General features: G+C 44.4%; 1 protein-coding gene and 1 pseudogene across 1 annotated transcript in view; both read right to left on the bottom strand.

Moving 5' to 3' along the window:
* LOC121497110 (collagen alpha-1(I) chain-like) overlaps nt 1-16,305 on the bottom strand; it is a 43,677-nt gene extending 27,372 nt beyond the window's left edge. The window contains exon 1 of the mRNA XM_041766248.1: nt 15,834-16,305. Within this exon, the coding sequence (XP_041622182.1) occupies nt 15,834-16,165 (332 nt within the window). The 5' untranslated portion in view covers nt 16,166-16,305. The remainder of the gene's footprint in view (nt 1-15,833) is intronic.
* On the bottom strand, nt 7,371-8,301 carry LOC121497109 (annotated as a pseudogene).
* Nucleotides 16,306-16,630: the final 325 nt, after the last annotated feature.

The raw sequence follows: 16,630 nt of genomic DNA, 5'->3' as shown, positions 1-16,630 counted from the left end.
TCTCCATCATCTCCGCAACCTCTATAAGTGTCTGACATTACAATGTCTTGATTAAGAGCATTACTGCAGAATACTAAGCACATACTCCAGACAAACTTGGTATCTATCATCTTGCTACGTTATACCAATACCCATCTGCAGTATTGATATTTAACTCTACCTATTCAGAGGTTCTCTATCCCCAATTAAACATAATAGAAGACTCTCATAGTCAAAATATAATAATTTCACTATTAATTCTTCTTTATAACACAAAATAAAATTTTGAAGTGACTCCATATGTATACAAAAAATAACCATAAAGTAAGGTACCCCCAGAAAATCCAAATTAAAATAATAGTGGACTTTGCGGGTTGCCCACAGAACCACCACATCCCCTTCATAGTGGTAGTCAGATTCCTAGTCAGGTATCCATCCATTCTTGCTTCCATAACAGCTCCAGGATAAGCTCAGGGTAACCTAAGCCAACCCAGGTCACTCTTTCCCTCTTTTCATCAAGATTAGTACAAGGACTGGGTATTATGCTATATGTTGGCAAATTGAACTCCAATAAAAAGAAATTAAAAAAAAAAAAAGATTAGTGCAAGGAATCCAGGACTAAGTCAATCACAAATGGCATTCCCTTGGCCACTAGGACTAGTTCTGAAGTGATTCGATATTAAAAGCTCAGAGTTCTCCTAACACACTCCCACCTTCCTCTCCCCTTAACTTGAGTACACACCAAATCTAGCAAGGACACGGCCTACAGAATTGCTGACAGCCAACATCCAATCTGCAGCCCTAAGGAAGCCAGCCCTAACACGAAGGGGGCACTTCAGAAAAGCAGAGAAGAAAAAGAGAAAAGCGATTCCAGATGATTTTTTAACAGTTCAAATCAGGCAGAAACCTAGCTTAACCTAAAGTACCTCTACAGAACTTCCAGTTCTAGGAAACAACAGTACAGTAAGCTAAATGAACCTCTCTGAGTGACATTCAAGCAAGTAAATATACAGTGCTGAGCCTGGTGCTGTGCTAAGGTAATGGTAAATATGGCTCAAACCTATCTCTTGGGCAACTGGTTACAAAGGCAAACAGAAGGATGGTGATTCTTAGAAAACGTGGTTAACAGCTGAGCAGGAATAGGGGTTTAAACCCAGTAGAAGAACATGAGTGAGAGCATCACTTGAAGGAGGTTATTATAAATTGAAACTTTATAATATGGCTTGTGGGTCTCTCTATTTGGACATCTGGATTTGGTCCCTCATTTTAGAGCCTTATTTTTCCAGGGGTCTAACTGGTATTCAGAAAAAAGGAGTTCTTTGCCTTCTCTGCTCTCTGCCAACATGGCATCACATTCTGACCAGGGAATGACCTTTCCTAATGGAAAGGCTCATGGTGACTAACACTGCAATAATCACATGAATCTGCATGTAAACCCAGACCACTCCGGCATCTCCTCTCTTCCACCAAGAAGGCTGTGGAAGGTCCTTAGGGGGAGGACTCTGAGATAATGACCTGAGCTGGAGTCAAGACACTCCACTGACTGAGCTACTCAGGCGCCTCCATAATGAGCTTGAAAATCAAGGTATGAGGGGCATCTGGGTGGCTCAGTTGGTTAAGTGGATGCCTTCAGCCAGGTCATGATCCCTGGGTCCTGGGATGGAATGAACCCTGAGCCGGGCTCTCCACTCTGTGGGGAATTTGCTTCTCCCTTGCCCTCTGCCACTCCCCCTGCTTGTGTGCTCTCTCTCTCTCGCAAATAAATAAAATCTTTAAAAAAATAAAATAAATTCAAGATATGACACTGAACTCTGTAACATGAACATTTTCCCTTATAAATATGGTGAGGCGAAATGCAAGCCCTACTATACCAGAGTGTGTTACACCAAAGGTCAATTGTCAATTGGAAATTTTACTATTTAAGACAAATCTGAGCTCCAAATGAGATAGCAGCCAAGATCCATTAATAGACTCTGCTGAACAATGCTATCCAACTATCCCAATCAAGACAGGCTCAAAAAATAATAATAATAATAATTACAAGATATCTGGTAGCCTGGCACTGACCCTGAATGGAAAACAGTGACAAATTTTCCTCTGGAAAAACTAAACAGCCCCAATGGAAGAAATGTTATTGATATCAATATTTGAGGAGACTCCAAGAAATGACTTCACCCAGTCACCCACCCCACAGCAAAGCTCATACACACAGAACTTCTAATTGACTTTTTATTGCCTAATACATAAACGAAATGGACAGAGATTATCAGACATTTGGGTAAAGTCTGCAACATAAAAGAGAACAGAATAGGAAAATTTAAATGTCCAAAAGAAAAGTTATGCTGTAGCTATCTAGTAGTTCTTTTGCATTTTTAATGGTTTTGGAAGCATAATGTAGTACTAAACATAAAAAAAAAATTAAGAGGTGCCTGGATGGCTCATTAGTTAAGTGTCCAACTCTTGATCTCAGTTCAGGTCTCAATCCCACAGTCATGAGTTGAAGCCCTACAGTAGACTCCACACTGGGCATTGAGCCTACTTTTAAAAAAAATTTAAGCTATATATTCAGCATGATCCCATTTTCTTCTTCTTTAAAGATTTTATCCAGGGGTGTCTGAGTGGCTCAGTAGGTTAGGCAGCTGCCTTTGGTTCCGGTCATGATCCCTGGGTCCTGGGATTGAACCCCACATCCAGCTCCCTGCTCTGCAGGGAGTCTGCTTCTCCCTCTGTCCCACTCCCCTGCTCATGCTTGTGCTCTCTCTGAAATAAAATCTTTTTAAAAAATATTTTATTTGAGACATAGAGTGTCGTGTGAGCATGTGCAGAGGTGGGGAGGGGTGAAGGGAGAGAGAGAAAGAGAATCCCATGCAGACTGTGGAGCCCCATGGGGGGCTCAATCTCAGGGCCCTGAGATCATGACCTAAGTCTCCCAGGAGCCCCAATCACATTTTCTTTAAACTAAATATTCATAATTTAGATTAATGTAGAGAATGAAGAGGTCTACAACAGACCCATACAGTAGTCAACTAATTGTACATAAAGGCACCACGACAATTCAGAAAAATCAGTCTTTCCAAAAAATAGTGCTGGATATTCTTGCAGAGGGAGAAAAAAAAATGAATCTTGATCCTCAACTTTATGAACAAAAAAATAATTCACACTACATCATGGGCCTATACACAACAATCAAACTTTCACTGTATATATATATATATATATATATATATATATATATATAATATATTCATGACTTTGGCACTATTTACCTTATGACTCAGCAACTCTGCTCTCAAATGTATACTGAAGTGAAATGAGTGCATAAGAACATTCAAAGCTGTTTAATTTATAATAGCCCTAAAGTGGAAACTGTTCAAATGTTCATCAACAGAAGAGATAGCTTATGGTATATATAACAGAAAACTATCCAGCAATAAATAAAAGAAAGAACAATTACTATATGCAACAGCGGAGATGAATCTCACAGACGATGATGAATAAAAGGAGCCAGATTCAACAGACTTCACACTGTACGATTCCATTTATATGAGGTTTGAGAACAGCCAAAAGGAATCTACAGATATTGACTGGAAGAGGCACAAAGGGAGCCTTCTGGAATGATGGAAATGTTCTACATCTTGAGCTGAGTCATGTTTACATGAATACTACAAACTCATTGAGTTGTACATTAAGATTTTCACACTTTAAGTTGTACAGTAACAGCAAACAGACAAAATTTGGCTAGGAAGAAAAAAAACATTTATAGTGGTTTTCCCTGGGTGCTGCCATTATAGGCAATTGTTATTTACTTATATTCTTCTGTATTTCCAACAGTTTCAAGAAGGGAACCTATACAGTAAAAAAAAAAAAAAAAAAAAAAAGTTCTCTTAGTGCTTTCGGATATTTTCATGCTACTCACTTTTTTCTTATTCGTTAGCATGCCTCTGCAGACCTCCTACCTACCCACTTGCAGCACCCTGAAATTCCTTCCTACTACTCATCTAACCCTTGTTAGTAACCTTTTATATCTGTTCTTCCCTGCTTTTTACAAAAATTTCTGTAATTATGGTTCTTTTTTCACAAGATGCTTCAGCTACTAAGTCCTTTAAATGTTTCCTTTCTGCTTCAAACTAAGAGGTCACTTGACTGAGAGTACCAGACATGAGGCAAAAAATAAAATTAAAAAAAAATTGTCTTGGTTGCATGGAGATTTCCTCCCTCTTCGAAACTGTTATCGTCAAAGCCAGAAATCATGCTTATGCTTTTGTTCTTCTATATACTCCTTCAGAATTTATAAGATTGTCTATAAAGTTTAAAAGCATGAGAGCAGATCTTACTCTAATGACCTCCCTGTGTTTTTTTTTTTTTTTTTAACTCTGATTATAGCTGGCCTTTTAACAGGATCTTTGTAAACAGATTTATATTCTAGGTCCCTCAATTTTTCTGGATTCTCAGACCCATAATTTTGGGTATGGTTTGTTGAGCTAAAAAAAGCTCTAGAATTACTGGTTTTGTGCTGCTCTATCCTCTTCGGTTTACAGTTTTCATTAAATTTTTTAACATTGGCGTGTTGGTTTATTCCAATCACATGGTCATTTGTTCATTCCATAAATACTTCAAAAAGCACCCACAATAACCCACCACCAGTGGTTCTAGGCACTATGGAGATAAAGGTAAGCAAGAGACAGCTTCCACTGGGGTGAGAGAGGCGGACACTAACATCAGCCATGATGAAACCAAGCCAAGAGACAGAAGCACTCAGTACAGGGAGCTCCAAGTAGAGACAACAGGTGATGGAAGTCAGAGAGCGCTTCTGGGAGGAAGCGATTTTTACACTAAGAGTTAAGCATAAACAGAAATCCAACTACTCAACCTTCATCCTCTGGTCAGAGACAAAAACCTGTGAAAAACCCCTGAGCATGTTGGAGAAGTTGAACGGGTTCATTATGGCCCAAGCAGACAGGATGGGACCAGGCCAAAGGGTCAGCTCACCAACAGCCTTGTTAAGAATAGACTTTCAGGATGACTGCAGCTTCCAGCTCTATACTTATTACCTCTTGTAAAAGGATTCATGTAACTTTACTTTTGTTTGCTTGTCAGATACTACTGGCAAACCTAATCATTTGTTGATTCAACAACAGACAACATTCAACAGTATTAAGGCCAAGACAGCCCCGATCCGGGGACATGAGAGAACAAATCCTCACTGACTTGCTCTTGCCCTTCAGTAGTGCTAATAAAAATAAAATGGTCATTTCCATTTGTCTGTTATTACATCTGATGGAAAATGCTGCAAGTTATCCAGATTTCTAGGGTATAGTGAGGATAGTTTGGCTATTCAGACTATAAAGAATTCACTTTGGGTGGTCACCTTAATGAGCTCTGCAATCTTACCAGAATGGATACAAGGAACATGCCTGGATGGCCCTGCTAGTACAGGACACTGTATGTGCAACGAGCAGAGGGGACAAGCAGCATCCTCCACTCTGAAGCCCAACCACAGAATGGGCATTCCAGAACCATGGTCCTACACCTAGGAAGAAGCTACTCCTGACATGGACAACGTGACACAGGAGCTCTGGGGAGCAGCAACAACAGGAACTTTACGTGGTAAATACAGTAGTGACGCTCCCAACAACAGAGCAACACCAGGAGACCTCTGAGAGTCGACGATTGTCACAACATGGGCAAGATCTTGGATTTTATAACTTGCTCACCATTTCTAACATGTTTTGCTGTGTTACCATGTCCTAAGTTGCTTTTCTTTGGGGCGGGCGGAGGCAGGTTGGAAGGATATAACCATTGTTGAAATGCTGATTCTGGTGTCAATCTTCCAATTATTATTAGCCATCCCCTACCTCATTCAGGGCGTTCTGTTTGCCACAGAGTTCTACCAGGTGCTGAGCTGTCCGCACATAATAAGTAAGGGCATATAAGAGCATGTCTTTAATAAAGAAAAAAAAGATCATGTCTTTTGTACCAACATTCTGACCTGTGGCCAGAATATGGACATAATGTGGAGGACATAATGACAGAAGGGATCCCTGGGTGGCGCAGCGGTTTGGCGCCTGCCTTTGGCCCAGGGCGCGATCCTGGAGACCCAGGATCGAATCCCACATCGGGCTCCCGGTGCATGGAGCCTGCTTCTCCCTCCGCCTGTGTCTCTGCCTCTCTCTCTCTCTGTGACTATCATAAATAAATAAAAAATAAAAAATAAAAAAAAAAATGACAGAGAGCTCAGAAATGGTACCTTTTACTGAATAAGGGTGTCAAAAAGCCCAAAAAGGGGGGAAAAAATAATAGTGGCTCATCTACCTCTGGAGGCCCTGTCCTAAAGTAACAGAGCTTTATTCTGACATAAAAACTACAAAGGAGCCTAAAATCCTACAAACTATTTATTAATATGCTTTGCTAATGCCATTCAGGTAATTGCTTTAAGCCACCATCCCCAACATAAAGCCAACACAAAGATGTGAGCACATTCAACTTGTCCTGATACCATCAGATTAGGAGTAGTAAAGTCTGAATCATCCCCAAATTATTCACAGTAATTCAATATTATTTGAAATTATGACTATGGTCAGAGCACCAGGGTGGCTCAGTCAGTTAAGCGTCCCACGGCATTTCAACTCAGGTCATGATTTCAGGTCATGAGACTGAGTCCCAAGCTGGGCTCCATGCTTGGCATGGAGCTGACCTGAGATTCTCTCTCTCTCCCTCTGCTCCTCCCCAATCTTTCTCTGTCCCAGATAAATTCTTTAAAAAGAAGAAGAAGAAAAGACAATAGCCTATCAATCTTGCCTCTCTCCAACATTAAACTTGGTGTGCAGATTTTAGCATCCTTTCGGACTTGGACACTTTGAGGGAATACAGAGAAGCTCCCTTCAAAAGAGGGGAACATATCTGCTAAAGCTGTTTTGTATAAAGCTTTCTATAAAGAACCTCTGGCTGGATCCAAGACTGTTGCTCTATAAAATCTAACATCTACAACATTTATTAAATGGTCCTTAAAAAAATAACTGCTGTATCAAAGAGCTATCAAAACTAAAATAGCCTACCCAAGCTGCACAGGCATTGGTATCCCACCCTAATGTTTGGAGGAAACATCTTTTTTTTTAAGATTTTACTTATTTGAGAGAGATAGAGCATGAGTGGAGGGAGGGGCAGAAGGAGAAGCAGACTCCCTGTGCTGAGCAGGGAGCCCAAACTGGGGCCAATCCCAGGACCCTGAGATCATGACCTGAGCTGAAAGCAGATGCTTAACCGACTGAGCCACCTAGGTGCCCTGAAACATCCCTTTTACTTAGGGACCATCCTGTTTTCTCATATACTCTTCAATAAAAGTATGTTTTTAAGTGAAACCTTAAATAAATAAAAACATCCTAGTCTTTGAACCAACAATTCCACCTTCAGGATTTCATCTAACAGATAAACACTAGTTCTGGTATGCAAAAAAAAAAAAAAAAATACACATACAATTTTATACCCTCTCCACAGATTTTATTTTATTTTATTTTATTTTGAAGGGCAACAAACGTTTACTGGCTTCTCTAAAAGCCAGACCGGAGTTGGGTTTTCTCTCCTGATCAGGCTGCCCCCCCCTGCAGTCCCACCAGCCTGAGGTGGTCCCACTCAGAGGTCCCCATGGAGTCACCCCGACTGGGCAGACACCAAAGGTGGGGAGGGAAAAAAAATCAGGAGAAGCAATACTTTGCAAGGTTTTGTTTGTTTGACAGCAAGTAAGGGGGTTCCTGGGCAGGGCTGGCACCCCACATTCCACGCAGCCACATCAAGAGACCCATGCCGATGCTGGTGGTCAAGGGCAACCAGCCAGGCGACATCAGCTGGAATGCACTGATTTCAAGGCTTTGTGTTCCTTTCACCCTTGGGCCCTTCTCAATCAGCTTTCTGATAGCCTTCCCCTGCAGCTTGAGGCAATGGCTCTCTCAATTTTGCCCAGAACCTAGTTATTAGGAATGGCCCATCCACTCTCATAGTCTGTGATGACCTGTGACTTTTTGTTGATTTTCGTCGCCAAGTCCTTCTGGGTCAGCCCCTTACTCTGCCGGCCCTGCTGGATCACCTTGCCCACCTCCAGGGTCACAAGGTCATGGTGCAACTCCTCAGTCTCCCCGTCCAGCTTAGCTTGGCTGTGTTCTTGATGACTGACTGCTGTTTGTTCTGGCTAGCAGTCCATTTCTTGGAAGTCTCCACATCTTCTCCTTGTCTCTGAGCTGCTAAAATGGCCTGCTCAGATTTGGCCTGGGCGGCCATGGGGCCCGTCTTGCACAGCACTGTCACCGTATCCCAGTCACTCTCGGCCATGGTGGGCAGGCAGGTCTTGTGGTCTGACCCGCGGTTCCGCGGCCCCCTCTCCACAGATATTACAGCATTTGTTTATAACTGCTATATAACACATCACACATACGCACACATATGATGTATAAAATCCTAAAGGGCTACCAATGTGGGAATGGTTAAACAAACCATGGAACTTCCAAATGGTGGCACTACTATTTGGCCCTTAAGAATGAGATAGGATTACATGTGCGGATATGGAAAGGCATCAACACACTGAAAAAAGCAAATTGCAATGCAACACATTCTATTACCCCATTTGGGTTTTAAAATAAAGTTCTATTTCTAAATCTAAATACATTACAGTTATATTAATGAATATAACTATCCATTCAACTGTACTTTCCTGTTATATACATACTTTCCACATACGTTTAATAATGGAAGTTAAGACTGCTGATCATCTTTGGGTAAAGTCTGCCACATGACTTTTAGGAGAAAATAATCCATTTCATAACCCACTAAGTGGAAAGCCATGCTTCCAACAATCATCTAACTACCATTGAGAAAACATGTTGTTCTAGTCGCCACCTGGAAAACCCCTGCTGCAGACCAGTGTCCACAGTTGCAAACAGTCTCGGGGGTTCCAGGACCACCTCACCAAGGGCCCCTTTATTAGTTATGTATGGTCCTCTGCAGAAACTGCAGGTCTGCCTGGCAAGGACTTCCCAAGGTAGACTTGAGCTTGTCTGACAGCTCCCAACACCAGCAAATCCCGACCACAATCCTCTCCCCATACCACCGGGATCCCTAGTTGGGGGAAAGGTACCTCCAGCCTCATCCAACCACTCAGCTCAGGGACTCTGGTCAGTAACCCAGCTATGATGTTATCTGAAAGCCAGTGGGGAAGTGAAGGTTGGCTCCTCCTCAGTAAAAAAGGTTGGGGACCTCTGAATTACATCTAGTCGCTGGGACATACAGGACAGCATTGTAACTCTGGAACTTCAAAGAGCCAGCCCTCAAAGTGACAATGGAGAGAAAATGAGGCCCAGCAAGAGGCAGCGTGGGAAGAGAAGACAGCAGTGAACAGAAGGGACAGAAAAAGGGAAGAAGGCTATTAACACTGAAAGTGAGTTGGGAACATGAAAGGATAGGTTAGAGCAGAGAGAGGACGAGAAGGACCCAACTCTGCCCCCTGCCAAGTTGAGAGGACGCACTAGAAAAGGACAGGTCCCTCCTTCCCAACAAGCCTGATGAGGCCACTTCCCAGGCCAGGTCCCCCACCAGAACAGCCCCTCAAAGAGGCTCCCCTGCCCCCTCCCATGCATTAGATTAGGTTTTGTGGGAAACCTGAAATCCTGATGGCTTAGACAGATGCCCCTACAGCTTAATGTGCTGGCAATCTAACGAGGCACTCCCGGCTCCTGCTGGCTACAGGGCCAGCCAGGGCCATTAGTGCACTCTCTTGACCCCCAGAGAAAAGCAGCAGCCCAGTCAGCACTGTGGGGTGCCTCTTAATGGGCAAGAGGGAATCTCACTTCGCAGCAGCAGAAGCCACTGCCGCCTACCATGTGCCTGTGTGGGCTACCTTAAGAGACCATACCACCCCAAAGCAGCGACATCTCCCCTCCTTTCTTCATCTTCTTAGGACTTTGAAAGCAAAAGGCAGTAAGGCCAACAAAGGTTTGAAAAAACAAATGCTAGGTAACCCCAGATTTCTGCCAGTAACATCCACAAAGAGCTACTATATATGAGGAGGACAAGGGGCTCAAAGTAGTGTAGGGTATTGATGAGTTTTTTTTTTTTTAAATGCATCCACCCAGAAATAAATCCACGCTTATATGGTCAATTAATCTATGACAAAGGAGGCAAGAAAATACAATGGGGGAAAGACTATTGGTGCTGGGAAAACCAGACAGCTCCATACAAAAGAATGAAACTGGACCACTCTCTTAGCATCCATAAACATACTCAAAATGGATCAAAGATTTAAATATGAAACCTGAAACCATAAAATTCCTGAAACAAAACACAGGCAGTAATTTCTTTGACACTTGTCGTAGAACATTTTTTCTAGATACATCTCCTCAGGTAAGGCAAACAAAAGCAAAATTAAACTATTGGAACTACACCAAAATAAAAAGCTTTTTGCATGGTGAAAGAAACCATCAATAAAACCTACTGAATAGGAAAAGATATTTGCAAATGATTGATCTGTTTTAATGTTCAAAACACATAAAGATCTAAAAAAATACATATATATGCATATGTGTGCATACATATACATATATACACACACATGAGATCTTATACAGTTCAACATCAGAAAAACAAATCCAAAACATGAGCAGAGGAGAGGTGCCTGGGTGGCTCAGTCAGTTAAATGTCTGCCTTTGGCTCAGGTCATGATCTCATGATCCTGGGATCGAGCCCCACATGAGGGTACCTGAGCAGGAGAAGCCTGCTTCTCCCTCTCCCCTGCTTGTGCTCTAATAAATAAACAAAGTATTAAAAAAAAAATTTTTTTAGTAAGTGAGCAGAGGACCTAAAGAGACATTTTCCAAAAGAGACATACAGATGACCACGGACACATGAAAAGATGCTCAGGGACACCTGGGTGGCTCAGCTGTTGAGCACCTGCCTTTGGCTCAGGGTGTGATCCCATCCATGTCTGGGGATCGAGTCCCACACCAGCCTTCCTGTGAGGAGCCTGCTTCTCCCTCTGCCTATGTCTCTGCCTCTCCCTGTCTCTCATGAATAAAAAAATCTTAAAAAAAAAAAAAAAAAAAAAGAGGGCAGCCCCGGTGGCGGTGGCGCAGCGGTTTAGCGCCGCCTGCAGCCCAGGGCGTGATCCTGGAGTCCCGGGATCGAGTCCCACGTCTGGCTCCCTGCATGGAGCCTGCTTCTCCCTCTGCCTGTATCTCTGCCTCTCTCTCTCTCTCTGCATCTCTATGAATAAATAAATAAAATCTTTAAAAAAAATTTAAAAAAAAGATGCTCAATGTCACTATCAGGGAAATGAAAATCAAAACTACAATGAGATAGCACCTTATAACCCCATCAGAATGGCTAGAGTCAAAAACACAAGAAATAACAACTGTTGGTGAGGATGTGGAAAGGAGCTCCCGTCCGTCATTAGTGGGAATGTGAACTGGTAAAACCACTCTGGAAAACAGTATGGAGGTGCCTAAAAAAATTAAAAATAGAAGTACCCTATGATCCAGTAATTTTACCACTGGGTATTTACCCCCCCCCCAAAAAAAAACAAAAAATCTAATTCAAAAAGACATATGCATCCTATGCTTATATCTATGCAATATTATATGATATTGCAATATTATTTACAATAGTCAAGATATGAATAGAGCCACTGGCTGGCTCAGTCAGTGGAGCATGCAACTCTTGATTTGAGGTTTTGAGTTGACATCTCTCTCCAAATGATCCTGCCCAATGTCCTGATACTGAAACTTGACTGGTAAAGTACTGCAGACAGCATTAAAATTTTAATGTGGCAGGGGCCGCTGGGTGGCTCAGTCAGTTAAGTCCAGACTCTTGATTTCAGCTCAGGTCTTGGTCTTAGCATTGTGAATTCAAGCCTTGCGTTAATCTCCATGCTGGGCATGGAGCCTACTTAAAAAATAATAATATGGCAGAAGTCTAGCACCTCTTCCCAGGTTGCCATCTTCCCAAATAACTTTGCAGTTAATTGTTCTCCATCCCTATCTTTCTTTGAACCATGACCATGTGGTCTGATAGTTTTCAGCAATGATGTTATTTTCTGGCCTACTCTCTGGGAACTAAGGCTTCTGAGCATAAATCGGAGAACTAATGATAGGCACCCCTACCTAATGAATACAGCATTACCACCCAACGATTAAGTTCAGGTAGATCAAACTCTCCTCCCACCATGACTGCCAACACTCCCTTAAACCATTTAATTGAAAGGGTTCACAAAAATACAAATCATCTCTTGTTTTTGGCAAAGTCATACCACAGGCTTGCTGTCCACAGAGACTGAATTCAAACCATTTGTCTCCCTTGCTCCAAAAATGAGGGCCCATCCAGTTTCCTAACTCTGGTTCTGGGGCCTAAATCAATGCTAATATTTCACCTATGTCTCCTAAAACTACACAAGAAATCATTCCAAGTTCATTTCCTTTTGAAGAGTCCTTTGCAAACAGTGTACAAAGTGGTGTGAACCTTTTTGGCTGGAGGGTCAACTCCTGCCCAATCCCCTCGCTCCTATACTGCTGTTTAATTGCTGACTCCCACTTTACAGCCAAGCCAATTAGCAGACTCGGCCAGGCGCTGGGAGCTTGGAGGCATGTAACTCAACCCTGCCAGAGAGAAACAAGCAGCCTCTCCCATCAGAATTTCCCTTGTGTGAAAACCAGGCCCAGCCAACAAATGACAGAAGTCTAAGAGATGGATGTTGTAGTTCCCTAGAGTTCATGGGCACATCAGCAAGCATGTGAATATACAACTGAGTGAGCAGGACTGGTGGACTGACATAGGATATGGGAATTTTAAAAGATGACTATTTTAGGGCACCTGGGTGGCTCAGTGGTTGAGCGTCTGCCTTTGGCTCAGGTTGTGATCCTGGGGTCCTGGGACCGAGTTCCGAATCAGGGTCCCCACCGGGAGCCTGCTTCTCTCTCTGCCTAGTCTCTGCTTCTGTGTCTCTCATGAATAAGTAAATAAAATCTTACCCAAAAAAATGACTATTTCATTCCTCGTTTAATTTAGGGAACATTCTTACCCACTTTTACCTCTGATGAACAAAATAACTTAACTGCTTTGGAGTTAAGAGGATATTGGGTAGAAAGCACCACGCCCGGCTGTGGCTGTTACTGGTTTACTCTAGGCACTCTCAGAGAACCAGAAGTAAGGAATCACCTGATTTCCTTATGAAACACAAACATGTACCCTCAGGCCTCTAGATCTTGATTATAGGCTTATTGATAACCAAGCCCAAATACCCCAGAAAAAAACAACAAAACACCTCAGAGTGTGAATGAGGCTTTCACAAAAATTTAGAATATCCATCTCTTCTTTTACTATATCTCAAAATGCATCATTTATCCAAAAATCAAAATATTCAGCTTTGGAGAAGTTCAAATTTCATATAAGCCGCTCATTAATTCTCCTTGATACCTCTGGGAAGGGAGTACTGACCATTGTCCTGTTTCAAGGTCAAGGAATATTTCTGTCCCAAGAAAGGACAGCCCGGCCCAGGGCCTTGGGTGACAAAGGCTAAGGCCGAGATTCCTCCCTGGATCAGTCTCTGGCCTATACCCCAGCCCTGCCTCTCACTTTGGCTCACAACCCCTTAAGGGAGAGCAATCTTAACAAGAGAACTGCCAGTCCTGGTGTGTATCATAGCTTTTGTTTAGGGAAACACAGGAAGATGTTTTTCCTGACGATGAAGTCAGATTCTCTACCAATGGGAAAACTTGTGGGGGTGGCATGGGTAAATGAAAGTGGAAAAATCTCCCAAAACTCTTGGCCTACTTAACTGTCCTAACAGCACAGAGTTATAGTGTTTGAGGGGGTTGGAGTGGGGGAAGGGCTGGTTTTTTTCCAAAGGAAGCATGATTAGTTGGCTGGTTCAGATACTGCCCAGGAGAGTTAGAAAATGGTTAACAATTTTTTTTTAAATGTGACCAAAATAATCTAGCTTCCAGAGATGTTTTAACAGTACAGGACTCCTACAAAGACCCTTAAAAATCACTATGCAAACAAGCCCTACCAGGGGATTATCAGGAAGAGTTATGAGGAAAAACTCTTCAGTGAGTAGTGTGTGGTAAACACCCATACCTCAAGTGACCTATCTTAACATTTATTTTACAGAGAGTGGCGTCACTGATCTGAAGGGAAGTTCATCCACCCACCCCCACCCCCCTCCCCGCCTCTAGCCTCTAGATTTGCCCTCCCTCGAGTGCTGTGCTGGTTTGCACTATGCACAAACCAGCTGCGGCCACCTTCCCAAGTTCTCTGCAGTTCCCTAAATTACTTTTTACTGCACAGGATCCCTGGAGGTCCAATTCTATTTTCTGCAGCAAACATATACAAAAACAAACTGGTGGCAAGGTTCAACCATTTCATGTCCTCCCAGAAAACATAAATCACAAAGGTTCAGTATAAAATGGAGGAGCAGTGCCTTTTGTTTTTGTTTGTTTGTTTGGGTCACAGAATCAGCAAATTTCAGAGCTGGGAAAAAAAAAAAAACCAGCATATCACTAATCTTTAATAATCAAAATGTACTGTTTCCTGGGGGCACCTGAGTGGCTCAATCGGTTAAACATCTGACTGTTGATTTCCTCAGGTCATGATTTCAGGGTCGTGGCCTGGCATGGAGCTCTGGGCTGAACATGGAGCCTGCCTGAGATTCTCTTTCTCTGCCCACCCCCAGGAGGGCATTCTCTATTTAAAAAAAAAAAAAAAAGTTGCTCAAGAAATCAAGACAAAATGGCCAATTAACATTTAAAATGCCTTAGGCTGAGAAGCCCACTAGGGCAGGGGGGAATGTATGAAAGGGAACCTCTTAGTTTTGCAATTAACAAAAAGCATGAGACTCTTTTCAGTTTCCCCAATGTTCCAAATTCATGTTTTGGACATTGATTATCCTTTATAAAATAACGTCCCTCCAGTAACTCTACCAATCACTTAGCATTTGAGTTTCACTTTGGGGATAACAAGTATTTATGAGACACTGAAACCTCTAAAGGCCAAGGGCTGTGGACAATACAACCTCTTTACTTAATGAGGGGGGCAAGCTAACACTAGGCATTGCAATCCGCCAAGAGACACAATAAGAGGAACACAAGGCCAGCTCAGTCAGTAGAGGTGCGACTCTTGATCTGGGGATTTTAAGTTGGAGCCCTGCCTTAGGTATAGAGATTACTCAAAAAAAAAAAAAAAAAAACCCTCAAAAAATAAAAAGATGCAACAAGAAAATGAGCTGCAGTTGGGTACTTCCTCTTTCTGACTAGGATTTTTTAACCGTGGCTAGAGCGCAGACATCTGGCTGCCTGAGAATTCGTTATATTTCACAAGCAGGGGTCGCAGAATCCCACCAGACCAGAGTTTTAGGTGTTGCCACCTCTTTCTCGGGCTGCCCCAATAGCTCCCTCAGTGGTCTCTAGGGAGACCAGGTTAGGACCCAGTATTCCCCACCAATCCAGCCGACGCTTCCATGGCTCCCCACAGCACACAAACCCTCAGCTGATCACTCAAGAGTTTCTTCTAACCAGTCCAATCCTAATTCTCCAAACTTTTTCCCAAAACAGCCCTAGCACTCGGTCCAATCAGTCTCCGCACAGCTGCCTTTGCTCTACCCCCAGCGCAGGGCTCACGGTCTCCTCAGCGGAGGGCCTCTTCCCCTTTACTCTTCTACCCCCAACCGCGGCTGACGACGGGACCCCACCCCTCAGGACTCCGCGCAGATTTCACCTACACCAACAGGTCCACTCAGATCCCAATTCACCCCCCACCCTCAAAAATCAGGATTCCTTTCGCCCCGCAACGCCTTCTCCGAACACCCCGGCCTCTGCTCTCACCCGTGGGGCTCCCGAGCGGCCTCCCGGCCCTGGCGGCGCCTCAGAAATCGCAGCCCAAGGCGAAAAGCTGCCGAAGCCTCCCGCACAGGTCCCCCGGGACGGGGTGTGGCGAGCCCCGCTCCCAGCACGCCGAAGCGGGGCACCGCGAGGCCCGCGGAAATGCGGGGCCCCGTCAGACCACGGCCCCGAGGCCCGCCGGGCGGCGCGGGATCTCCGCCCTCCGAGCTTCCAAGAGCGGCGCGGCGACCAAGAACGGGAGGAACAGCCGCGGGGCTCCCGGGTGGGCTTTGGGCCGGCTCCTGGCCCCTCTCCGGAGGCTGCGCACACCCCATCCTGAGTCCATCGCGTCCCGGTGCCTACAGCTCTACGAGCGCCTACAGCTCTTTGGGGAGCCCGGGGGCGCGCCAAACCTCCGAAGGACCCTGCCCGCGCCTCACCCGCTCCCCGATCCCAGCTCGGCCGGGCCTGCGTCCGCCGCGACTCACCTCCCCTCCTCTCGAATCCGTACGGCACTGGTTGGGCCTGGACCTGGTCCGACCAGATAAGACCGCACCAGATGCACCGCACCTGCCACCCAGCAAGAGAAACAGCCGCGCGCCTGACGTCACGGCTGCCCGGAACGCCGCGAGCCCCGAGTCACCTGATCACCCCGGCAACGCGCGCGGGGCGGGGCGAGGCGGGGCGGGGGGACGGCGTCACAGCACTAAGCCCCACCCCCAGCCTCCGGGCCTCCGTGCGCTCCCCGGAGCGCGCTCTGGTCTGGGGCTGAGTGGGAACCGGAGGCGGGAGCCTGGCTT

The sequence above is a fragment of the Vulpes lagopus genome, chromosome 8 (assembly GCF_018345385.1).
Source record: "Vulpes lagopus strain Blue_001 chromosome 8, ASM1834538v1, whole genome shotgun sequence".
In the NCBI taxonomy this organism is placed as follows: domain Eukaryota; kingdom Metazoa; phylum Chordata; class Mammalia; order Carnivora; family Canidae; genus Vulpes; species Vulpes lagopus.
The sequence above is the reverse complement of the archived record's forward strand: the minus strand, read 5'-3'. Positions and strand labels throughout refer to the sequence as shown.